The sequence below is a fragment of the Kryptolebias marmoratus genome, linkage group LG13 (genome assembly GCF_001649575.2).
Source record: "Kryptolebias marmoratus isolate JLee-2015 linkage group LG13, ASM164957v2, whole genome shotgun sequence".
In the NCBI taxonomy this organism is placed as follows: Eukaryota; Metazoa; Chordata; class Actinopteri; order Cyprinodontiformes; family Rivulidae; genus Kryptolebias; species Kryptolebias marmoratus.
The window spans coordinates 10,191,234-10,217,764 of NC_051442.1; the positions used below are offsets into that span (position 1 = coordinate 10,191,234).

General features: G+C 40.9%; 1 protein-coding gene across 1 annotated transcript; it reads left to right on the top strand.

The window, feature by feature from the left end:
* Nucleotides 1-1,836: 1,836 nt before the first annotated feature.
* b3glctb (beta 3-glucosyltransferase b) lies at nucleotides 1,837-26,136 on the top strand. The gene is made up of 15 exons (XM_017417984.3): nucleotides 1,837-2,013; nucleotides 4,375-4,412; nucleotides 4,488-4,554; nucleotides 5,224-5,333; nucleotides 11,613-11,689; nucleotides 11,778-11,889; nucleotides 12,026-12,162; nucleotides 12,565-12,628; nucleotides 13,143-13,259; nucleotides 14,649-14,718; nucleotides 17,498-17,611; nucleotides 21,080-21,179; nucleotides 21,947-22,066; nucleotides 23,037-23,181; nucleotides 24,591-26,136. The coding sequence occupies exons 1-15, from the start codon at nucleotides 1,953-1,955 to the stop codon at nucleotides 24,723-24,725; spliced, it is 1,467 nt and encodes a 488-aa protein (XP_017273473.1). The 5' UTR covers nucleotides 1,837-1,952; the 3' UTR covers nucleotides 24,726-26,136.
* Nucleotides 26,137-26,531: the final 395 nt, after the last annotated feature.

The following is a 26,531-nucleotide window of genomic DNA, read 5'->3' on the forward strand; positions in this document are numbered from 1 at the left end:
TGTTTGTTATGTTAAAGTGAAATATTCCATTTTGTCCTGTTTCTGTTCTGCTTGATGTTACTAATCTGTAAAATATCTTTTGGTTTGACCTTTTTTTAATAAAAACTTTTTGCTGTGTTCAGAGTCCATGTAATGTTTTTATTGTTGTTTCCTGAAATTGAACTAGGCTTTGGAGGAGCCTTTTTTTTAACTTTTAACTTATTTTGTTGCTCTTTCTACTATAACATAGATGACAGGCTATATAAAGATGAAAAATGTAATTCAAACAACTATAATTGTTTTAAACAAATATGATGATTTGTCGATTGTTTAGTTTAATAATAAATCAAACAACTAAATGGGTGAGAAAACTACTCAATTACAAAACATATCATATGTGTTTACTTTATATTATGTATGAAAAAACATCTGTAAACAGCTTCTTTTTTTTTTTTTTTTCTTAACTATTTACAAGCTGACGATGTTGGTGCTATTATTTTGAAAGGCTCGTGTTTCTTTTTCCTGTCCAGTTTATGGTGGTGACACAAACATTCCAGAAACACCTCAAGGACGAAAAAACCCCCAACACAAAACCTACCGAGTAATCACAAATAAAGTGAAGTAAACTGCAGATAAATGCAGCTTTTATTTTTCTGAGCTTTAAAACAAACAAATAAGCAGAAAACTGAACACATTCACACACAAACCAGCAAATAACTGAAAGGTATTGAGTCAAGTCAACGCCTTATGGTGCAGTGACACATTTACTCTCAACAAGCAGTTCCAACAAATATGGTTTTTATATATATATATATATATATATATATATATATATATATGTATATATATCCTGAAACTGAGTTTTAACAGGAAAATGTGCAGCAGGACCGGCCTGCTTCACGTTCGAGGCCAAGAGGTTTGTGTTTAGCCTTTTGTGGTGAGGAGATGTTGACTCATTTGTTCTGAAGGTCGCCACCAGTCTGCACAATAACAGAACCCAGAAACAAAAAAACCCCAAAAGCCCCTTATCTGTACGTCTGTTCATGTGAGGCGAGGAAACAGAAGTCCATCCCAGTTTGACCCACAGGATTTTTATTTTCATTGGGTTTGGTTTTATTATTATTTTTATTTCAAACTATAAAGTGCACCAAAGCTGTCTCAGACCTTTGAAGGAGTTGTGTGTCCCTTTTAAGGGTGAATATTGTCACGCTTGGACTCAAGGTTTTCAGGTACGCTGTTAGAATGTGCAAAGAATTGAAAAGGAAGCGTAAAATTACTTCTTCATGTAAATATAGTTCAAACAAAGCACACCTGTTTTCAGTTTTAGGACTCAAGTATGAGAACAGAGTATGTGGTCTTTCTCGGACGTCTGTTTTTATTACTCAGATATCCCCTGAACTACTGGATGTACGTCTTCTTACTACTGAAAACATGTTGAATTCACACCAATTCACGATGGCCACCCCAGCTAATCACTGTTAGCCATCCCAGAAATGGCTCTAACTCAGTCAGTTTTACAGATATGGAGGTAAACTTTGGTATGGTAGTAGCTGAGAGTCATTCACAAACTTCTTCTTTTTTGGGTAGTTGGCAATGAAAGTATTAGAATATTTGCATAAGCATTTGTAAACATAATAGAGCTAAAAGTTAATTCATGTATACTATTCTTATGGATCTATTTTTAATGGTTTACAAGTTACATTTTATATCTTTAATAGTAGTATGTGGTGTAGTATAGTCTCCTAAATATAACATCGCTCATATAAACTATTATGGTGTAGTTTTTAGTGTGCTACCTTTTTTTAGAACTAATAATGACCCTGGTGTTGTTTTTATGCTGCTGCACTTGCACGACCGTCCGCTAGACGGCGCTACAGCTCCGCCCCTCGCCCACGGACATGCCGAGTGACAGCTCAGGAATGAATTGAAACTATTTCTCTCCAGGTGGCGAAAAACCAGCAGAACCGGAAGCCATGCCGCTTCATATCGTGGTGAATAGGTGCAAACTAGTCGCTGTGTTTTTCCTTTGGGTCGGTAAGTGGAGCGTTAAGCACCGGTAGCACAGTCGGTGTTAGCTTAGCAGCTAAACAAAGCTAAATACGCTGCGGGCAAACGGGCAGCGAACGACCGGAAGTGATATTTATTCGCGCTTCAAAATAATATTTTTTGAAAAATAAATGTAGAAATGATTACTCGGTGGCTTGTTTAGATGTGTTTTAAAAAAAATTACTTTAGTAGTTCTGTATAAACCTCAAGTTATTTACTAGAACCACATAGGCAGTTATTGATTTTTAGACTGCTGAAGTCGTAATTCAGTTTTATTTTGAAAATTTATAAAGGATGTAAAGGTTTATTAATGACTCAAAACTTGATGCATAACACTATTTTAAAGATTTTTAAAATGTTTTTTTTTTCTTTTTTTTAGTAAATATTAAAAGGTCAGATTTTAATTGTAGTTAAAATTTTATAACCTAAGCTTAATAACTCTGTTTTTGAGATAAATATGCTTTCCTCTGTCTGCATCTTCACCTATTTTTATATTATTTGCTCTTGTGAATGCTGACTTTCAGTGTCCTACTATCCTTTTTTTCTTTTTCTTTTTTTGTCTACTTAAAACATTTTAAATTATTACTTTTATCTGTTTCAAACAAGTCCTAACAGTGTTCCTTATAGGTCAAAAATAGGTCCACTGGAAGTTGTCTGAACACAGTTAAAGCTGTTTTTCATGTCATCAGTTTTATGTTTATCAAACATTACAGGAAGACATTTAGATATTTAACTCTCGTTGACTTCAGTTTTACAGTAATCTAAAACACATGATTCATGTTTGCATCCAGTCATAAATACTTAGCTCTTTATTGATTATCACCATTAAAACCTCATATTTTGAGCCACAACTTGAAATTTATTTCTGTAATTTGACTGTGATCGTCTTTATTTTCACTGTTAAAGTGATTTGTATCCAACCAGGTTTAATCAGATAATATCAAATAAATAATTGGATTTGTGTGGTCGTGCCTGTGTGTGACGAATACATCGGGTGAACGATTTCCACTCTTCTTTTTTTTTGTTTCTATACCACTGTTTTCAAGATCTCAGAGAGTTTCAAGAGGAATAAAATTTATTAGACACTGGCAGCGTTCAGGAGAACACTTTGGCAGTATTATTATTTGGTTTTATTAGTCTGACTGGGTTTTTTTTTTTCCTCTTGAGGATGTTTTAGATGTTTAGTTTTAAAGATGCTGCCAACAAATTATCATGATTTTCTTCTAAATGCTCCTTATGGACGATTTCTGGTAAGGATTGTTTCTTTTATTTTATGTTTTGTTGCAATAAAAGCAGTCTTAATTAAAGGCCTAGTATTCCTGGACAAAAAATACCATAGCAGAGTTTCAGACTAACATCATGTTATAAGAAATGACAAAGTCGAGCTGTTTAGGTCAAAGAGAAACCCTGAAAATATTGTTATACTCCGTTGCGATATCTCGCATGATTTGTTAGCGCTGGCGTTATGTGTTGTGGATGACTCTCAGCTACTACCACACCAGATTTCATCCTGATATCTGCAAAACTGACTGATTTATTACCATTTTTGTGTTTTCTAAGATTGCTTCGCTTCTCTTTGCTTTGGTGACTTATGTCTTGTTTTTTAAGGCTTTAAAGCCTTGAAAGGTTTTAAATTTAAAATGATTTTTTCCCCCCATTTTGAAACCAAATGACAGCCCAGCGAACGAAGCTGTAATTCTAAATGTTTGAGTTCCTTCGCCTGGAGCTTCGTAGACAACAAGTTTCTGATGATCAGAACCAGCTTTTTGTAAGGAGAACATGAGTTCTGAACAAATGCATCCTGATTCACAGCCGTCATTTAAATGTGTGGTTCACTGATGGTGAACAGCATGAGAAGCACAGAGGGAATAATAATAATAATATTCACAACAGTCCTGTTCCATCATGTGTCTCCAAAAGCAATAATCGTAAAGCAGCAGTAGGTCAACAAAAGGACCTCATCTAACTGGACCGCCGCCAGCAGAAAGTGCTTTCTACTAATAGATGTCAAAATGTCGGCTTAAAAAAAAAAAATACTGAGTTCCTCATGATATGACAACATCGTAAAGAGTGTGTGTGTTGCAGACCAATAACTGTAATTTAGTTCAGAATAATTGCCTTTTTTTTAAATCAGTGTCCCAAACGCTCCCTCTTTCCACCGACCTCAGGCTGTCCTGATTTCAGAGGCGGTTTGGAGTCTCATCAGGGTGAGGTGCTGCCTCTGTCCCGCAGTTTTGCGTCGTACTGTCGCAGGCTGGTGTGTGTCTGAGGTGTTAAATGTTTTTCCAGGTGATGAAACTCCTGTCAGTCTGACTCACTTGACGCAGTTTATACATTTTTAACCTCCAGGTCCCTCGGCTGCAGACAGACCCACAGATCGCGCTCCCGTAAGTTAGACTGTTGCTGTGGTTATGTTTCATGGTGAGGTCTCACCTAACGAGAATCCCTGTAACTCCCTGCAGGTACTGAAGCGCCCGGAGCACCCGGAGAACCCGCAGCATCCGGAGCAACCGGAGCACGGCTTTAAAGGTGAGAGAGGTGTTTAACACAAAAGGATCTGCTTGTTTTCTTCTTTCTTTTCATTAAGTGTTTGAGGACATTGTCTGACAGCTATCAGGGGTGCTGCAGCACCGCCCGCACCCCTACTTCCTACAGCCTCGCTCACAGGGCCGTAGAGGCTCAATGAAAAGTTTCAATGCACCAAGTGCAACACATAAATTTGGGTTTAAGGAAGAGGACTCAGGCCTAAAATGCTCATTTGATTACTTTAAAATGGTATAAAATCCTTGAATGAATTCATATCGTTGCACCCTGCAGGTTAAAGTTTTAAACGATGTTCTCACGTGGCATGTTTGTTCTTAGAGTATGTGTTAGGGATGACTCTCAGCTACTACCACACTAAATCGCAGCTCAGCATCTGTGAAAATGACCGAGTTATAACCGTTTTTGGACCCGCTGTGGCAGCCATCTTGAATCGGATCGCTTCCGAAGGCTGATTGGCCGTACCTCCAGTGACTCATTTCTGAGAGTTTTATTCAGATCTGTCCCCTGGTTCACGGGAGATTTTTAGGTAGACGTGTCAGTTTGTTGGTTTAACTCAGTGTAAATCTAAAAAAATCTAAAACAAAACAAAAAAAAAAAAAACTGCTCGCCTGAATCTTAATTTGCACATTTTTTCTGTTGGTGTTTGGTCATCAGGGTTGGAGGAGGTGGTGATAGTGATCCAGAGTCAGAGGAACTCCTTTCACGCCCGACGAGGTCATCAGAGGAAGGTGGAGATTCTGCAGCAGGCAGCTGAACTCCAGCAGGTAATATTAAGGAGCTTAGCAGCAACGCTTAAAGAAGATCTTAGCTGGATAAAAACTCTGATCCTCATGTGTTTATATGGACTTTAACAGGATAATTAGCCATGTTTTAAACAGCTGCACTCAGGTTGTTTGATTTATTTCGAATCCTCCAGCCGCAGATAGATGTTTTTTTAGATTTCTACTTTTTCTTTGTTGGATTGAAAAGCTTCTCTCGTGATTTTACTTATGCAACAGTGCACATAAATGTGAAATATGGAGAGAAAAAAAGTGACAATGCTAAATCAATTTTAGGATCATGTGAAATAGAGTTTAATAATTCTGCTGCTCATTACTTCTCCTTACTGCTGTGGCCTCAGAGCTTCTCATTGCTCAGCTCAGCTGCTGAAAGGATGTGTAAACAACATCTGACCTCATGGCTAAATGTGGTCTAAAAAGTGACAGTTCTGTCGAAACGTAAAACTGATCGAGGATGTTGAACTGACGTCTGCATTCAGCCAATGTTTAAAAAGAGGCGATAAAATGGACTGGAGCAAATCCTGGGACCTCCGGCTGCCACCGTGTGCTTTGATCAAACACTCTGATCAGTTATCGAGCCGCTGTCATCGACTCTTTCTAAGCCGGACTTGAACCAGTTCCTGCACCAGATTGGACCTCGTTTTGTTTATTACTTTGTGGGCCGAACAAAATGAGCTTGACGGCCAGAAGTGGCCCGGGATCCACCAGCTGTGATCTTCTGCAAATAAGTAAAACAAAAATGCAGTTCCCAGCTATTATTATTTATCTATTTACTGCAAATAGTCACTTTTTGTCTCAGGGACTGGGTTTCTACCTCTGACTCAGAATAAATATCCACATTTGTCATTTTCTCAGACGTTCAGGCTCAGGTTTCAAACCCTTAATTAAAAGGAAGTGCCGGGGGGTGTGTGAAGTTGGGTTTTTTTCCAAGGACATAAGTCCAGAAGTCCTGTTCAGAATCTTGATCTGATTCACAGATAACTGGAACAATCATCTGAGAGGTAGGGAGGGGGTGCCAAATATTTACTCAGTCCAAGAGTTCACGTCTAATAAATGACTACTGGGTATGTGATACAAATAAGAAGCAGCTGGAGGAGAATTTTGCCACAGATTAGGTTCATTAGCAGCAGCTCAGGCAGAGGACTGGGTATAAAAAGAACATTTTAGAGGCTGAATCTGTCAGAAGTAAAGATGAGCAGAGGTTCACCAGTCTGTAGAAAACTGTCTAAAAATAGTGGAACAATTTCAGAATAATGTTCCTCAGTGGAAAAATGAGAAGACTTTGAATATCCCATCATCTACAGCTCATAATATTATCAAAATATTTCAAGGATCAGTAGAAATGTTTCTGAGTAAAGAACAATATTGGATGCTGCATTAAAATTCTGTTCTGGACGTCACTGCATGGACTCAGGATCACTTCCACCAATCATTGTCTGTAAACACAGTTCACTGAACCATCAACAGATGCAGATTAAAGCTCTATCAGGCAAAGAAAAAAAGTCTCCTCTGAGCCAAAACTCATTTAAAATAAACTGAGACAAAAAGGAAAACTGTTCTGAGGTCAGAAAAATCAAAATGAGAAAATTCTTTCGGCAGCTGCAGCCACCATGTCCTCCGTACTAAAGAGGAGAGGGACCATCCAGCCTGTTATCAGCACACAGTTCAAAAGTCTGCCTCTCTGATGGTATAGGGGTGCATTAGTGTCTCAGCTTACACATCTGGAAATGCGCCATCAGTGCAGAAGAGTAAATACAGGTTGTGGAACAACATAGACTCCCATCCAGACAATGTGTTTTTCAGGGAAAGCAGGACGATGTTAAACTACAGACTGCCTCCGTTCCAGCAGCAGGTCTTCAGAGGACAAGAGTCCAGCTGCTGGAAAACATTTGATGCCTCATGAAACAGAAAAATCCAGAACTGTTGAACAGCTAGAGTCCTCTGTTAGTCAGGAATGGGACAGCATTCCCTCTAAAACCTCCAGCAGCTGCTCTCCTCAGCTCCTGGATGTTTACAGAGCCTCAGCTTTTCTGAGATGTGAAGTTCCCTTGTTTTTAACCAAAGATGGTACGTTTTATAAAACATCTGATCTGTTTCCTGTGTCCCAGTGTGTGTTAGCGTAGTGACGCTGCTCGACGTCTGAATCTTTACTGTGTTCAACATGAATTCCTGCTCCGTCGTCGACCTGCAGACGCTCCAGCAGCAGTCTGCAGCTCCATAAACAAGCACACCTGGAGGGGTTCATCCCTGTGGTATTGTGTCGGTGCCAGTAGGTGTCATACTTTCCACAGATCACATTCAGCCTTCACTGTGTGATGGTCTGTGTCTGCTGGGTGGCTGTGAACAGCTGATTTGTTGGGAACCCGAGTGGATCGGAGTTGATTTCTTCGGGCCGATCCGGAGAAGCATGGGCAACGGAACGAGGCGCGAGGCAGACAGCAGAGGCTCCGTGGAAAGATTTAAACCCAAACGCACCATAAATCAAACCTTTCTTGTGTTTCGTGATTAAAACAAAAAATGATGCATAAGGTTTTTGTTTCCCTTGACAAATGTTTTTTTTTTTTTCCTGTCACAGAAGTTGTGATTAATTTTGTTCAGGACGGGAAGCGAGCGCTTTCTCCTGTAACCGCAAAACAAATGATTTTACGGTTTGAAAGCCTCTCACTTCCAGTAGGATTTAAGTCTCTGAGCAGCTGTGGGGGGAAAAAGACAAGATGTTTCATTTTTATGGACTAACTTGTCACGCAGAAGGTTTGTACGAAGCTTCTGTTCGATGCTCTTTGGATTCTCTGAGCCGATGCCATCCGCCGTCACATGGCGTCCTCTGAGCGGCTGCTGGAAAACCCGCGGCCTCAGAGGCTTTACACGTGAGCTGATCCGGCGGCGACGCACTGGAAGCAGCGAGTGAATTCGACGTCTCGTTGGGTTTTTTTGGAGGGGAGCCGGACGTTTACGCAGAGGTTGAACAAAAAAAAAGTCAGGTATAACAAGAGAGAACTTTTAGTTTCTTTTTATTCGATTATTTCAAGCTTGTTGGTTTTTGATTATTCTACAAAGTCAAACTCATGAAGATTCTGTGAAAGCCAGGGTCTTATAAAAGTAGTCATACCAGCTGAACTTTGTCCACATTTTCCCAAGTTAAAGACAAACTTCCGAGGCATTTTACTGGAATTTTCTATGACAGACCAAAATGATGCATGGTTTTAAAGTTTTGGCTTCAATTATGTCTGTGTCTTTTGAGGTGCAGTATATCTCTATCAGTTTTGCATATCTAGAGTCATCCCTCTTTCTGAAATGGCTCAGGATCAGTCCGACTGGATGGCGCTCGGCGTTAAGCGGCACATGTCACATATTTCCTCGGATCCTCGGTTCGACTCAGGTCTGGACTTCGAACACACGAGTATTCTTTCATCTAAACCGTCCCCTCTGTAGCTCCGGCTGGATGTTTCGGGTCGTTGTCCTGCTGGAAGATGATGAACCTTTTACAGCCTCTAACAACTCAGCTGAAGGAAAGCCTCCCCACGCCATGATGCTGCCACCACCATGTGTCACAGTGGCAATGCTCAGTGTTAAGTTTTCTGCCACCCGTTTTGCATTTAGGCCAGAAAGTTCAGCTTTGGTCTCATCTGAGCGGAGCGTCTTCCTTCTTCCACATGTCTGCTGTGTCCCTGCATAGTTATGCTTTCTTTTTGTTGTTGTTTTTTGCCACTCTTCCATGAAGGCCAGATTTCTGGAGGACAGATTGTCCCATCTGAGGTGTGGCTCCTGGCAGCTCCTCTGGAGTTACTACGATTAATGCTGAAAAATAGGAGTCAACAAGTGTCAGCACCTGAAAAACACAAGCCGACGTGTCTTTATATTTTTTATTAAGGGAAATGCCTCAGGTTCCGGTCCAAGGTCTACATGAAGAGTCTTTCTTCCGTTTTCAGATGACGGACTGAACAGAGCTCCGCGAGATGTTCAAAACTCATGATCCATGTTTTAGAACCTGACCCTGCTTTAAACTTCTCAGTAACTTTATCCCTGATCTGGCTGCCGTGTTCCTTGGCCGTCATGATGCTGTTCCACCACTAATCCCACTCAGGTGGACTCAGGTGCCTCCTGATCTTTCTGGTTTAGTTCGAGGCTGTCCGAGTGAAGGGCGCTGATCGGATTTTTATCTGTAGAAAGTTTAGAAAAGCGTGGATTTATTTCCCTTCGGCTTTCTGATTCTGGGCCTCTTTGTGTCCTTTTTTTAAAAAAAAAATCTTCCCCCACTGTCTCGACAGGTTCACTGATCTTAAACAATCTGAAGGAAAATAAAGAAGATAATTAAAATCTCTATATTGTGATAACGGCTGAGTCATCTTCTGAATGTGCTGACAGGAATACAAAGACTTTCAGCACTTTTGACTCTGTGTGTGTGTGTGTGTGTGTGTGTGTGTGTGCAGGCTGCGGTGTGTCGCCTGTGTCTGGGAGCCTTTTTTTTTTTAAAGACGTGTTTGTCTTCGCTTGATGGACCTTGATTGTAGCAATTCATTTAGGCGAGGGCAGGTTGTGCGTCATGTGTTCGCTGACTGACGTACGAAACAAACAGGTTTGACTCCCGACAGTTAAAGCTGAAATCTCGAGCGAAGGTTTTGTGTTTTGTGAGGGACTCTCAGCTGCTATCGTGCCAAACTGCACCGCAATATCTGTGAAATAAACTTACGACTGCGGCGGCCATCTTGAATTGGGTTGGCTCCAAAAGGCAATCGGTGGTAGATGTCCATCCGGTCATTTATTTCCTGAAGGTTTCATTAAAATCAACCCAGTGGTTCACGAGATATTTTGCTAACAGACTCCAAATAGTTAATAGGAAAATCTGAAACAAATTTCTTGATCGATCTGTTAGCTCTCAGACTGTTTTGGATCAGTCTCTGCTACTACCACCCCAAACCTTCTGTAAAATTACCATTTGTTGTTGTTTTTTTTAGGTCAGTATGGCAACTAGAATTAAAAAAAAAACTTGTCTGCTTTATTCTAGTCACACAGTGAAGGACACAATGTGTTGTTTCCTCTTTTTAAAACTAGATTATTACCTCACAATGCACAGAAACGGGACATCTAATTAATTCTTCGGAAACTCTTGTAATCTAAAAGAAACCTGCAGGTTAGCAGCTTCTGTGGGTTTGTTTTTGTTGAAAAGATCTCTTCACTTTTTCTTAAGTGAAGCTAATTCAAGTTTGGTTAGCACCTGATAAAGTGATAAAAGAGAGTGGGTTTGAGCGTCAAATGATCCCAAAGTCAGACCGTTTGGGTTTAAGCCTTCTTCCAGACTTCCCAGTGCTTTCCAGGTTTCCTAAGCTCCTGGCGACGCTCAGTAAAATTGAAATCGTTGCGCTTTTTCACGAGCCTCATGGGAATGTTTGGAGGCAGAATTATCATTCTCATTGACATAAATCCAAAGCCATTAATTTATGGTCCAGAAGTAGCAGCGGCTTTGATCTAATGTGGGACTTTTCTCTGACTCAACAGGAAAGAGACGCTGATTCACGCGCTGGATTTATTTTGAGCCATACCTTGTTTTTATTCGATTCTGTCAGTCTTGCTAATATAAATTGGGGGTTTATGCGTCCTGCTGCGTGAGTCACTTTGTGCTGAGGGGATCAAATGCTCGAGCTTCTGTTCAGATGACAATAAAAGTGCTGTAACGCCACGCCGGCGGCAGAAGGTTTTCAATCAGCGCGTTCCTAAAAAAGGCTCGGCTGTTCAGCAGCCTGGGTGGGTGAAATCAGAAAATCATTTTCTCTATGTCAGCGCAGCATGTATAATTTAATCCAACACGTCGTTTCGAGGATCATAGATGCCCGGAAGGCGGTCCTGATCACTGCGCTTCACTCTGATGTACATTTTGGAGTAATTTCACCTCAATATTTACAATTAGCAAGATGGAGGCCACAGATCTCACCTTCTGCCACCCCGGCGTCTTTCTGCTCCGGTGGGTAGACTTGAAGATGTGGGCAAGAACCCATGCAGGCTTTGAAATCACCAGGAGTTGAATTAGTCAACTTTATATTGGACTCAGTTTAAAATTCCTTCTGCCCTGGTCCTCGAGGAACTCTGTCCTGCATGTTTTAGATGTTTCCCTGCTCTTCAGCAGGTCTTCAGTGTCTGCAGAAGCCTGTTAATCACTCATTCAAGTCCAGGGAAAACGACTAAAACATGTTCCTCGAGGACCAGGGTTGGGAACAGCATCCCATTTCAGAATAACGGAGTGAAATCTTCTTGTTGTGTTTGACACAGGGACTTCCTGTTGTTCTCCTCCTCCACGAGCTGTCAGATTACGAAGGAGATTGGAGTATCCTCCCGGCGCTTCCACAGTGAGTGATGAGCACATAACGTATAACGGGGGGTGAACAAATCAATAAAATAAAAGTCCAACACAAGACTTCCTGTGAATCTTGGCAGCCTGTTGGCCGTTTACGGGGCGTCGGCGTCCTGGTTTCTCTTCGCAGAAGAAGGAACTGTCGTCACGCTGCCTGCGCTGCTTAAAGTCCTCTTCAGGTTTCCGGTCCAGGAGGTGAGATTCCCGCGTGCATCCAAACATTTCCTAAACGACACGGGTTGTTTTTTTTTCTTTTTATTTGTGATGAATGCCTTCATGCCCATTATAAGCAGTATGTCCGTTACTTTAATTCCCATTTTGCTGCTCACAGGAATGGTTTTTGGGTAAGCGTCTCCATGACAACAAGGCCTCCATCATTCACCACTACACGTTCTCTGAGGACCCCGGCTCTTTTGGGTACCCTGACCCTGCAGCGGGCTGGGCTCTTAGTGCTCCTCTTTGTAAAAGGTGAGTCTGTTTGTGTGCAAATCTCTGCAAACAGACCATTTTTATTCTCTCGCTCTCTTTTTTTTTTTTTAATGAAACCTTTTTTTTTTAATGTAGTTTTTGGCGACAAGACCATTAACTCAAATAAAGAAGTTCTTTTTAACCCATTAAACGCCAAGTCTTTACTTAAATGAAACATTAACAAAGGCAGATATTTGACTTGTCTCTAGTTCCAGATTAATCGTCTGCAGAGGTACGTCATTAATCTTTACACAAAACGGACCCAGGCAGTAAAATCCAGTCTTTACTCTCACTTTTACCTTGGAGTTTAACATCTGGAGCCTTTGTTTGTGTTGGTGGAAAACACTTCAGGTAAGAACGTCCCCACTTTCAGCCGTTTGCTTTTTCTCTGTTGTGATTCAGACTCGCTGAGCGGATCCTGTACGAGAATCCCAAGTCAGACTTCACCATTGATTTGACACATGAGGTACTTGTAAACTTTTCAAAGAGTTTTGTGAATTTCTGGCATGTTTTACGTCGTTTCTGTTTAGACTTTGATGTTTTGCTCGAGGACAGCAGACCGTTTAAACAGGGATCCGTATAAATTAATACTGATGATAGATGGGATTCCTCTGGTTCGTTCCATTTACGTTTGTGTCAGGATGACTTTTCTGATGGCCAAATTAAATATCTGTTCTATTAGTTTACTTTAATATTCATCATTTCTGTAGTTTGTGGATTTGTTCCATTAATAGAGCCAAGTTAGTCAAAACTAACCTGTGTTTTACTTTACATAAATAATGCCATTAGTCCACATTTATGGATGGTTAATATTCAGAGCGTGAACTGTGAGCATTTATCCAGCTGTACTTCTGTAAACTGTAACATTACTCCTGATTAAACGAAACGTCAAAATCTAATCTGGGTGTTTCAGCAGCGAAACTAAAAGACCTGGTTTTCACCTTTGTCTCCTGTGTGTGTGTGTTTTCTTAATTTTTCAGATTGCTTTGTATGTTTGGGAGGAAGGAAACGGCCCAAAGCTGACATCAGTTCCAGAGTTTTGTACGAAACCGAGAGACGACTGCGCAACCACGTTTACAACCTACCTGCCCGACTGTGTATGGAGATGATTTTTATTTGTTTTTAATTACATTTTTATTTAAGAAAAAAAAGATATGTGAGCAGCTAAACGTGATCTTTTTAAGATGAAAGCATTCAGATCAGTTTTAATATAACTGGACACTTTTCTAACATGAGGAACAGCTGAATATTTGAACGTTTTGGTTTGTTACCAACAGTAAAGTCATTACAGACCTTATGTCTGGTATAATTCAGAGACAAAACAATAATAATAATAATAATAATTTCATACCACTGTGAAACTCCCACCCTTATCCAGACTGGTAACTCTGCAGCTCATTGAAAAAAAATTTAAACATAAATGACCAGAATTCAGAAACTATGATTTCTTATTTGGGTTAGAGTAAACCACAAAACCTCCCCCATATTCTGTCCAAATAAAGACTTTTATTTATGTTGAAACTTATCTAAATGAAAGATAAAAGAAAAGAGAGCACAGTTTTTGTTTAGCATTCTCAGAGTGGAGTTTAGCCGTCCTCGTCTTCCCCATCAACACGGTCACGTCTCAGCCGTCCAGTTTAATTAAAGTCCGAGCACTGAGCGCGTCACCCAACGGGGCCGGGAGCTGCACACAGGAAACCAAATGACCAAAGACCTGCGTGGCTGCAGGGATGAGTGAACAGACTCAGAATGAAGACTAAAAGACGGTAACCACTGTTCAGCGGAGCGGAAAACCAATGCAGCATTTATCTGATGAATCAGGTCAGAGCAAACACAAATCAGCTTCAGACTAAAGGATGATCGAAGCCTTCAAAAGTACAAAGACGAACAATTAGCTGAAAGACAACGATGGTCTATAAATTCCTCAGTCTGTTACATGATTTAATTACAGCGTCGTTCAAACAAATTGCAGTCTTAGTACAGCCACAGGCCACCTACAGGTTATTAAACAACAAAGGAGAGACGCTCTTTAGATTCACAGGTTCAGGTGTGAAAGTTAGTCTTCATCGTGGAAACAAGTAAGGACTCAGGGGGATCGAGGCTTTGATGCGTCTGAAAGATAAATCGGTTCTCCTAAAGATTTCTTTTAGAACAGTTCGTCCTGATGAGTGTTTGGGTTGTGACTTATTGATCACGAATCAAAGAACAAGACCAACCTATCCTGCCTGTTGGAAACTGAAACTATTTAACAGATTTAATGAGTTTTACTGTTAAATTCTGCTTCATTTACTTCCATTTCCTCAGGTCAGGACTAAGGTTTTTAAAGTTTTAAAACTGCACCCATGTAATTTGTCCTCAGAAGTGTCTGTAGAGTAAACCAGCGAAATATCCACTTACAGACATCCACTTACTGTGAATGTGTGCGTTGTTCTTTTATTTTTCCACCTACAGTGTCCACATTTCTGTTTTCTTTTTCCTTTTTGTAGGGGGATCCAGTCCCAAAGAGCAGTTTGTTTGTTGCAGTGAAAACTTGTGAAAAATTCCACTCAACACGAGGTGTGTGTCACGGTTTTAATTCAGCCAGCCTGCCAGAAATGATTTACAGGTTTCAAGGCGTTAAAAACGCAGCCTGCAAGGGTGAAACGACAGGCTGGGAAAGGACAGATTTGCTGAAAGAGACGTCAAGACAGGAATCCCTTTTTTGTAACGCATCAAAGATTTTGTGAAAATAAATAAAATGGGGGTCCTCTGGCTGGTGTTGAGCCAACAGTAAACATCCTGAGGAACCATTCACGTGAGGCTGCTTCTCACCCAATGGAGGTTCTTTCACCTAAAAAATGGCACTTTAATCCTAAATATCCCCAAAACAGTTTGGTGACAACCGGCGCCTTTTTCCAGCATCGTGGAGCATCGCGCCACGAGGCTAAAGTGGTAACGAAGTGGCTCGGGGAACAAAATAATCCAAATTTTGGGTTCATGGCCGGGAAGCTCCTCAGATCCTAATCCCATTAAGATTAACTCGTGGTCAGTCCTCAAGAGGCGGGTGGACGAATAAAAACCTACAGATTCTGGCAAACTTTCATCATTGGTAACACGAGAATGAGCTGCCGTCAGCCAGAAGTTGATTAGAAACATGAAACTGTCAAAAAAGAAAGCATTTGAAACTTATAAAACACTTGTAATTATAGTTCAGTATTCTAGAGAAACATCTGGCAAAAAGATCTAAAAACACAGATTGGTTTAGTAAAAAAAACAATGATTGTGTCATTCTCAGAACGTTTGGCCACAGATGTACATTTCAGCCTGCGTTTGGGACAAAAACATTAGGTTTTATTTGCCAAAAAGATTATTCACCCTTTGATCAGCACGAGATTTAAAGCCGCCTTCTGTGGGTTTACGTCCATGCCCGTAACAAAAGGTGACTGCAGCTCTATAAAGGTGCCATGACTGCAATATATATAAGAATTTTAAAGAAACATATGCTGCCATTAAGGCAGTGTCCTTTCCCTGGAGGTTCAGAGTTATATCAGCAGAATAAAGCCTGGCTTAAATCAGTGCAGCCTTTTAGAGTGCATATGGGTTTTATTCAAATGTGTACGCTAGGCAATGACTTGAATATTAAGCAGAGAAAATCTTATTTCTAGCAAGAATGTACGCAGATTCATGTTTGGAAAACTGCAACAAAAACTCTCTCCAGTTTCCAAAACCCTTGGTGACATAGTGGTGAAAAAGGATCTCACACAGTTTCTGTTTTAGACTCAAACTGTTTAAACTTTCCAAAATACAACAGAGTTTGACAGGAAAGACCCTGACAAACCTTACCTTTGTGCTCGTGTCTGTTTGAATAAAAGCTAAAAGGATTTGACAAAATACACATTCATGGTTTTAGTTGCATTTCTGGCTTTTCACGAGTTGCGAGAGGTCCCGGACGAGCCCCCAACTAGTTACAGCTAGCTCGAAATCGTAATGTATTAGGGAGGCAGCAAACAACGTTTTAAAAAAAAGGATTAATATAGATTATTTTCAATTTAATGCAGTTTTAAAGGCAGCATTATTGGTTAGTGGTTAGCACTGTTGCCTCACAGCAAGACGGTCCGGGTTCAAGCCCTGGGTTCAAGCCCGAGCTCTTTCTGTGTTTCTCTGGGTACTCTGGTTTCCTCCCACAGTCTAAAAACGTGCATGTTAGACTGCCTTCAGGCCCAGGCCTCCCTTCAAAACGAGATCCAGGATCTCAGTGGGTTAAATAAAGGTTAATAAAGAATAATGCCATGAAATGTTTTGGTCAGTCAGTAGTTTCTGTGTGTCGGCATGAGAGAAACAGTGCTTAAGTGCACCATTTAGAAAGCTAAACCAAAGTGTAGGAGGGCAAATGGGGAGCACTGAACCCATCAGAGACTAAGTAGAGTCAACTTTCACACTAGGAGAACTGGGCCCAGTTGGTCCTAACACACGAACGACCAGCCACGCTCAGTGGGAATCTGAAAACACAAAACCCAGAGACGCAGACAGATTCAGGGGTTGTATCAGTAAAGTTTCCAGGTGCATTTTTTTCAGCCACATACAGACAGAAAAATTATAATGCAAAGAATAAAATCTAGACGGCAAAACCTCCCCCCCGTTGGCCCTCGCCTCTTTATGTGGCGCATGCAGTCGACCGAGCTGCTTGTCATTCAGTCCCAGTAAACCTGTCAGGTGGAAACTCCCCGCTGGAATATACGACCTCCTCTAAACTGTCTGCTGAAATTACCACAGCGAGCGCCATTATCCAAAACACCGATGGCTGTTCTAAGGGTCAGAATAAGCCGGCAGAAATGGATGGGCTGTTTTAGAGCAATTAACACAATCACAAGTGGAATGAGGAGAGTGTCATTAACTTGTTTTTTTTTTTTTGTTGTTTGGAGATTTGGTTTAAACTCTGCTCATTAGAATTGCATAGCGGGGATGTCACAATGTCCTCTCCACATTCTGCTCATCAGCGGATGTGTTTAAGAATAAATTAACGTCAGCTCGGTCCCACTTGTCATGAACCAACATTAATTTTTGCCTGATTAAACTGTAATTGGAAGTCATCGTCTTGTTACTTTACTGCGGATGATGCCGCTATCCAGATCAACAGGCGGCGAGGGGGAGGCATTATCCACTCTGCCCTCAATTACAAGCACGATTTAATGCCACAGCCCTTTCAATTAGACCCTCGGAGGGTTTTAATTATGAGCTGGGAGCCATTAAGCCGGGTCAAAGGAGCTCCGTTTAGTTCAGAGAGGAAGTTGGTATCGTTGTGGGTCAAATTTTATGTTGTACCCTTTGACCTCTCGTCCCGTTTATCTCCTCGCAGTACCAGTGGTGAAGTCAACCTGGGAGAAAGATGCTGGGATTTTAGAGTATTACAGCGACGTCGCTGACGCCTCCATACCCACAGTAAACCTGGGAGTGCCCAATACTGAGAGAGGTGAGCTCGCCGGCAGCGATTAACGGGTTTTGACTGAGTGAGAACAGCGACAAGAGGTTGGATTTTTGATTTTTTTTAATTTTATTTTTTTTTAACCTTCTGTTCCAGTTTGTTGCTTCAGCTGAACTGACGCTGCCCCAAAAGGGCAGGGTCCTTTTAAAAGATATGAGATATAAGATATCACCTCATCGAGCAAATTAAAAAAAACAAAAGAGCCTTTCTTTGAAAGACTGAATACCTCCTGCCACCTCAAATGCCAAAAGATAAATAAAGATCTGACCACTCCCCTTGTGTTTGAGGACGACTCTCAGCTACCAACACACCAGATTTCAGCTCAATAATTGCAAATTTGATGTTGTTGTAGCCCTTTTAGTGTTTGTTAAGGTTAGTTAGCTGTGGCGACCATCTTGAATCGGGTCGACTCTAAAAGTTAATCAGTTGCAGATGCAGATGCAGTGATTACTTTGAGAGTTTCATTCAAATCTGTCTTCTGGTTCATTAGGTATTTTGCTAACAGAAAGACAAATGAACACACGCAGAGACAATTACAAGATTTTTTTCGTATCACCCACCTATCATGGCAACAGGCAATATGAACACAATTGATCTATAAACAGAATTGCAGCAGCCAATGAATACGTTCTTGCTCTAAAACCTTTTTTTTTGGCTTATTTTAAGTTTTCTTTGCCAACATTCTCATTTAACGTGAACAATTCTTCCCAAAATAACAATCAGTGTCAACATCCTTATCGCAGCCACACAGCTTCTCCGCTTTGCTTTTAATGACCTGAAGCCTACAATTAATGACAAATACATATTTATTTCATTTTCTAGTTCAAACTAGTCGATCAAATTTTTTTAAATAAGGAGTCTGTAATCCAGCAGGTGAAGTTCAGAGGATGGAGCCTCACAGGTAATCAGAAACAACCCGTCAGGATCACATGGAAGAAAGGATGAGGATCATCTGGCAAAAAGAAAATAGTGTGAAGAATGTGTCAAATTCAAGGCCTGCGGGCCAGATCTGACCTGGTGTAAAGTGTAAGTAATGTTCGAAGGAGCTATTGAGGGAAAGAGAAGCAGTTCTGAAGAGACCTCCTTTCCTTTTCTAAGAATAAATACATGACGGCTGACAGAGCGCGGAAACTAACCTTGAAGTCAGTCTTCTTCCTGGGGAAGTGAATAAACGGTAATTTCCGTGTAATAGATGTAAGAGTCGGAAAGTAGGAGCCGAACAAAAGGCGGATCTTTTTATTTCCTGCCTCAGATATCAATGATTGCAGCACAGTTCTGTCTGTTTCTGCCTCTAATGTGTTTTTGGGTCCGCTCTCACAGCAGGGGTGGGGAAGAGTGCCAAACTCCTCGTTTCGCACACTCTGTCGTGACTTCTGTCCTTTTATTTATTTATTTGGCTCTTTTTAGTGAAGAAGCCTGTTTGACTGTGTTCGCCCTGCATGGACAAGCAGCGCCATCGAGCTGATCCCAATCAGACCGCTTTAACTCTGATAAAAACACACAAAGGACGCCGGGGGAGAACTGAGACGTTATCGTACGCACGACGTCTGATCTGGGCCACAGATTTTCCTTTTTGAGCGGGCGCTCAAATGCCAACGTCGTCGTGTTGAAACCAAAGTTAAAACAGTGATCTGTTCTGTCTGGATTTGAAACAATTGTCCAAGACTTTGATTTAAAGCCAAAGCATCACAAGATTGTTGACTTTTAAAAATAACTTTTACTTTACTTTGAAGTCTAAATTATTCTTACAATAAATCAAGCATTTTGTGAAGGAATGTGTTTCGGCTCTGATCTCTTTTTGTTATAAACTTAGCCTTGGAAATAGCAGAAATGCTTCTTGAGTCACCCACAGCTTTGAGGGTGACTGTAAGATCAGTATGAAGTCTAAAAAATGGGCGGGTGAGAGACGTGTCCCTTTGTCCCTGTAGGGACTTTAGCTGAAGAGCTTTGAACCGTTGGACACAGTGGACAAAGCTTTGACCTCCCCTGATTTAAAATACTTACTTTCGGTATTATAGTGTAGTAATTCAAGTGAGAACAGGCTGAAATGTGTAATACTTACAAGAAATGTGCTGAGTTTTGCAAATGTTTTAAAGTGGAAATAAAAACACTGAACCGAACTGAACTAAAAAACTAAAAAAACTAAAAAACAATATGTTAATGTGGTGCACACAAACATACAGTATTTTATGTCCATCTTTTCAGATTGGAAAACAGTTTAGATGTTTATTAACTTGCTAAACTGGAAAAAAAGAACATCAACTGTTAAAAAGATATATAAAATCCAATGAAATTGGAATTATTTTACTGTAAAAATGTCTTTTTTTTGCTCTCTTGCCCTGTCTTAACTCCAGACAGCCAGCAGATCTCTGGTTTGATTACACAGACATGTAAAGTATTTAACTACTTAACTTACGCTGTCATTTTGTCACAGTGGTGGTAGTGCGTCTGGTTGACGTTTTTCCCCCGATGATGCATGTTGGGAGGCTCGTTACGGAGTACTTTCACCTTCTGATTATGTTTATTGACTGATGACCCAGCATACAGAACGCACAAGGCGTCAACCCTGCATCTTCCATATGTAAACTGTATGGAGTCATACATGTAGCACTTCCCAACATGGCGGCCAGAAATCCCACCTAGCGCTGTCAGTGGTCAGTCCGGTGTGTCTCCAGTTCAGAGGACAAACCTTTGATTACAGTATGTTGTTTGAAATTAAATCAGGATTTGTTTTGTTTTATATCAGCTGCAAATCATGAGACAATCTCCCTGAACTGCTTTTGAATAAATAATTTGAATAAATTGCCATGTAATTAGCATTTTTTAAATGTTATTTTATTTTTAAAAGGGCGCTGTGGTTGGTGTTCAAAGGTCAATACTGATTAAGTAAATGTGTTTTATGGCATCTTGTCCAGGCAGTTGTTAAATGTGTTGAATTAAAGACATTGAGACTGAAAGCACGTCTACATCTATCTAAAGGGTCATGTTGGTTTAATTTAAAAAACGGTTCACAAGGTTCAGCTTTGGATGAATTACGTCAGCGTTTAATCCTGCAGTCATGCAGCTCGGAGCAGCTTTTTTAAAAATGTTTGAGCAGAGTTAAACAGGAGCAGGTGAGCGTTGGAAACGTGGGCCGGAGGGCGACTTGCATGATGAATCTGTTCACATTTAACTGAGGAAAATGTGCGAAGCTCCGTTCAGGGTCGCTTTAAAACGTGACGCGACGTCCAATCAGGAGGATAGTCTCTGAAGATGAAGTTTTTCGGAGCAGAGAAGAGTTGGTGGTGGTGGTGGTGGTGGTGGTGGTGTGTGTGTGTGTGTGTGTGTGTGTGTGTGTGTGTGTGGGGGGGGGGTTCAGTTTAGAGACAAATGTCAGAAATCATTTTTGTCTCCATTTTTTCATTCATTTGTGGCTAAAAAAAAAGAGTGACCATTATTTGTTTTTGTTCTCTCAAGGCCACTGTGGGAAGACGTGGGCCATCTTGCAGCGTTTCCTGAGCGAGACCGCGTCCAAGGCCGACTGGCTGCTGATCGTCGACGACGACACCCTCATCAGGTAACGTTACAGCAGTTTGATCGGGCTTTTATTTCCAGGGAAGCAACGGCACAGATCAGATCATCCGAATCACAGTTATTTAACGAAAACAGAAAGCAGCCATCATTTTTTTTTGATGATTTGTGCAGCCGACGGTCAATACATAACACCAGATTTTGGGCCAGAATGTATTTTTCATTGAACAAAATATAATAATAGTTGCTTAACTCAACTAAACGTATATTTAACAACCCTTTGAAGAACCTGTACATGTAAATATGTTACACAAAAGAGCATTCTGGCTTGAAATAATGAAACTATGAGCTGGTTGTAGCAGCTGATACGACTGATTAAAGTCGGTCTGTCTCAACTTATTCATCGTGTCAACGAGAACAAATCACAAACAGTTCAGCTTTACTGAAGTTTAGTCTCAACCAGTTTTTAATAAACTTGTAATCAAGATTTACAACTTCTTGGTTATCGGTTCTAAGGATTGTTTGAATAGTTTGTTGTCATTAAAAACTGAATGTTTTCTTTTAATAAGCCAGAAAGTAAGAGTCTTTGTGTCCTTCGGCGTGCCAGGAGAAGATTTAAAAACGTGTCTCAGCGTTTTTCATGATGTTATTTTTTTACAGCTTCCTCCCTCTCTGATTTTTCCTAATTTAAAGTTTGTTCATGTTAATCGAGGTCAGATAAGATCTGACTCTAATTCATCAGAGTTGGGTCATCTTACTGTTTTAGTTTGTTTTGACTGAGCGCTGATCCGCTGCTCTTCCGACTGTTTCCAGCCTGCCTCGCCTGCGGCGGCTGCTGCGTTGCTACGAGCCGAAGGAAGCCGTGAGCCTCGGGGAACGATACGGCTACGGCTTGGTTCAGAGGGGCTACAGCTACGTCACAGGAGGAGGAGGGTGATTAACGAGCTCCTGTCGTCAAATAATCTGTTTTAAAAGATTATTAAAATGGTCCGTAGTGAGGCAAGTTTCTAAACTCCCCAGCAGAGCCTTTAAACTTAAAACATCGCACTAGTTTCTAAGAAAAAAAGACACCTGAAGCTTTAATTCAGCGGCTTAGCGTTGAAATGATTATTGATTATTGTAAAAAACACTTTCACACCGACTCACCCAGCTGGTAGGAGAAATGGATTTAAGCTGTTATGGAAGCTTTTACCAACGTCCCAGTGAATTTAAAACTCATTGGAAGAAAAGAGAATTCCTGCTGCAGAGCTGCGCAAATGAACATCTGCACATTTTCCACCGCGACTGCCTGACATCGCCACTTAAAACGCCAGATGTGTGTCCAGGTGTTTTTAAAACACAACCTGAGTCCTCAAAAGCTAAAATGTAACGAGACAATTCAAGCTGTGGACCTCTTACATGGAGCAGGACATTTCATTCATCACCAACGCCACACAGAACGGGATTTAGACTGTTTGAGTTGATCAAATCTATTATAGGAGTTTACCGAAGTGTTCATACCTAATGTCTACGTTTATTTATGTGACGGGGTGTTTAATGAGTCCGGCAGGAAGACTTAACACAAGAGAATGATGTGTCAGAGGTCGAGAAGGAACAAAGGCTGGCTTTAAGGGACAAAATAACAGCTTGGAAAATAAATGAAGGCGAAGTCAACAAAGGGTGATTATGTAAAAGAACGTATAGGTCTCAGTGAAAGCACAGAGGGAAAAGGCTGAACAGACCGGGTGAAGAAGCAAGACTCAGTAAATACGGCAGGAGGGAGGAAAAAAGGGAAGCAGGCACAGAGAGGAGAGGATCAAAACCTCCCCGGTAATAAGAGGCATCATGCCGAGAGTTCAGTCCTCTCTGCTGGGGAAAGCCCTTCCGTCCTCCCGCTCTGAGCCCTCTGTGTGATCGTGTGCAGGATGGTGCTCAGCAGGGCCGCCGTGGCCCGCCTGCTTTCCAGCGGCTGCAGCTGCTACAGCCACGACGCCCCCGACGACATGGTGCTGGGAAGGTGCTTCGCCTCCCTCGGCGTTCCCGTCACCCACAGCCCGCTGTTTCACCAGGTACAGAGCAGGGGACACAAACGGCACGAACGGTCAGTGTCTTACCTGTTGTGGATAGCTCTCTGAATGACCTCAGTCTGGGGAAACTGAATCTAATTCTAAATCTCGTCAGAGTGGGTCCCAAACAAATTTAATCTGAGTTTGTTCAGTTTATCTCCAACAGGTGATATTAACCGTGTGAACACTGACTCAGCATTTATTTATTTATTCTTTATGTCTTTTCTTCTGTGCCTTTAAAACATGTACCTTCTTCTGTACACTTTGTGCTTTTTAAACCGTTCAAATGTCAAAATGTTCAGCTCATTTAGGACATTTCAGCTATGACTTTTGTTTAATGTGACTTTTTCAAAGTATTTGCCTTTATTTACAAAAAAGTCTCCCCATAGAATTATATTGAAATCTGTAATTTCTTCAAAAACATTCAACATACTTTGTTTTTGTCTTCTCGTGCTACTTTTACCTTTTAAGATAGTGTTTTTGTTCATTTTAGTTAGCATTTTGTTAGCCTTTTACTACTTTTATCTAGCATTTTGCCAGTTTTATGTAGTGTTTTGTCAGTTTTAGCTGTAGGCTAACATTTTGTTACTTTTAGCCTTTAATTAGCATTTTCTCCTTTTAGCTTTTAGCTGGTGTTCTGGTTCCTTTAGCTTCAACAGCTCAGTTTCAGCTTCTTCAGTAGCTTCCTTCAGTCACGCTGTTTTCTGTAGTTGTTCGCAACTTTTCCTCACAGCCTCACTTCAAAATAACCGAGCTGTCACTTTATTGACCTTAGCAACACAACTAAAGCCTGAGTCGTGCTAAGAAACCCTTCTGCCTTCATTTTTTTTTTATAAATCATTTTTATGTTTTTTGCATTTTGCTTTTCTGGTCACCTTTCACGTTTGTTTGTGGTTTTAGGCATGACGAGCTAAACGCAGAGGCACAGCTTTTTGTTTTCACAGCAATCGGTGTAATTTAATAAAAATGACCTTCAGTTATCTGCTCTCACAATATAAGCTGACAAAACGTAAACCCTGACCACACAGTTTATTTGAAAGAAAACTCCGCCTTCTAGTTCCCGTTTCTTAAAAAGTCGGGTTTTGGACGATACAGGGTTTGTTCCTGACAACAACAAGAAAAACAAAGCCTGTATTAACATATTATCTAATAAAACTTTTATAATTAGCATCGACACCTAGAGCAAGCTAATCCTTAGTAAGGAAATAAGCGTCCATTGTTTGCCGTGTCAGATGATGCCCTGCATGACTTTTTAGTATCCGTCTTCACTAAAATGAGACCCGTTTAAACCCTAAAGGCCACATCAGCTGTTTGATTATGTTTGCTCCTTATTTTATTGGAGCTGCCTCCTCCCCAATATAAACTCTTATGCGTTCATTTTGACCCACACAAACTATTTCTTGTGGTTTCAGGCCCAACCAGATGACTACTCGGAAGCGCAGACTTCCTTGCTGCAGGCCATCTCCTTCCACAAACACTGGAACATAGACCCTGTGACCGTCTACGCAAAGTGGCTGCGAGACGCAGCGCAACGAGACGAGCTGTAGGAACCCTGCGGCGCCGAGTGTCAGTAAACGTGCCACAGAACGCTGCAGGCAGGTACTGCAAATGCCACGGACACAAGAAAATAAGGCCTTAACATTTGCGTCAATCTGCCTAAAGGGGGTTCTTAGGTGTTTTTTTATTATTTTGTTTTGAGTTGCTGATTTATTTAGGCTTGCATATTATCTGTAAGCCTAGAGTTGAGGCAACAAAAAGAAAAAAGGCAATAAACACAACGCTTCACCCAATTACACAGCTGTCTGACAAGTTTGCTTTCTTTCTCTCTTTCTCTCTCTCTCTCTCTTTTACATGCGCTCACTCTGCCCAAATAAATCTCACACTAAATAAAGGAAGTGACGGCCGTTTGAGTAAACACTGAGAACTCTAATCCCCTTTTCACTGCCAAGTGGTGAGAAATGTCCAATTGTGAAATAGAACCTCTGTTTTTCCAACTGATGGTTCTTAACAAGAAAAAAATAAATAAAAAACAGTCACTCAGAATGAGGAAATGTGCGTTGGCACACTGACTACAGACCAAATGCTAATAGACCAAAACATGATCTAATATGATGAAATTCAATTCACTTCTTTTATTATATAAACTGATTATATACACTAAGGCAGCTGAAGCTCTTGTAAGGCAGTCGTAGACCAGGTCAGGCAGTCGTAGACCCGGTGAGGCAGCCGTAGACCCGGTGAGGCAGCCGTAGACCCGGTGAGGCAGCCGTAGACCCGGTGAGGCAGTCGTAGACCCGGTGAGGCAGCCGTAGACCCGGTGAGACAGTCGTAGAAACAGTAGGACCTGTTTTCACCATCAAGTATCAAACCCATCCTGATTTAGATCAACAGATATTTTAGTTATGTGGAAATCTGCTGAACTGGCAAATGTTAAGATTTATGCAAAAATGTCAAAAACTGTCTGGTAAATGCACAAAGGTGAGCAATATGTGATATATGAATGTTAAAACAGCTCGTATTTGCTTTATTTATCGACCTGTGTTGTTTCCTTTTTGACGTAAATATGAACTCTTTGCTCCAACCAGAGTCGATTACTGTCGACTTTAATGAAACAAAACTGTAAAGAAAAAGAATTAAGTGTAACCTGACTGTGTGGAAAAAAAGCAACTCCCACCACATTTAAAGTGTAGAAATAAAACAGGTTAGTCAGTGATCAAACCGAAGTGTTAAACCTTGGTGATTTTGTTTTTATGTTACGCTTATAAAGATTTATAAAATGTAGGTGGAGTTGTTTTAGTAATCCTGCCTGCGGGGAACAAGCCAGCGTTAAAATGTCATTTACAGATGTTTTTTTTTTTTTATCTCGTGGAAATATGTTTGCTCTTGCAGAAATCCTGCTGTTACTTCAATTTCAGTTTCACCTTTTTAGTTTATTCCTTTAGAAATAAAGTCTTTATTGAGAAAAGAAAAACGCCTTTTTATGTCTTTGTTTTTGCCTCAGACGAGGCAAACGGAGTCTTGGATCATAAAGTTTGCAGAATTATTGTGGTATGTTGATGAGGCCGCATCCAAACAATGTGTGCTCTTAGGAGACCTTAGAGTTTAGATTTACTCGGTGCGATGTAATCAGTATTACGTGTTAGAGTTGAGGATGTGTGTGGAAATGGATAAGAACTTGAACTGACTATCCTGACCACGTCTGTAACTAGAAGCACTCAGAGAGTGCAAACCTACACCAAGGCCACAGCGTGATTCCTAAACAGTTCCATCCGGATCATAATCTGGATCAGCACCAAAATATAATCCAATGTTTTTTGTTCCAACCTCAACATTTCCTGAACGTTTCATCCAAA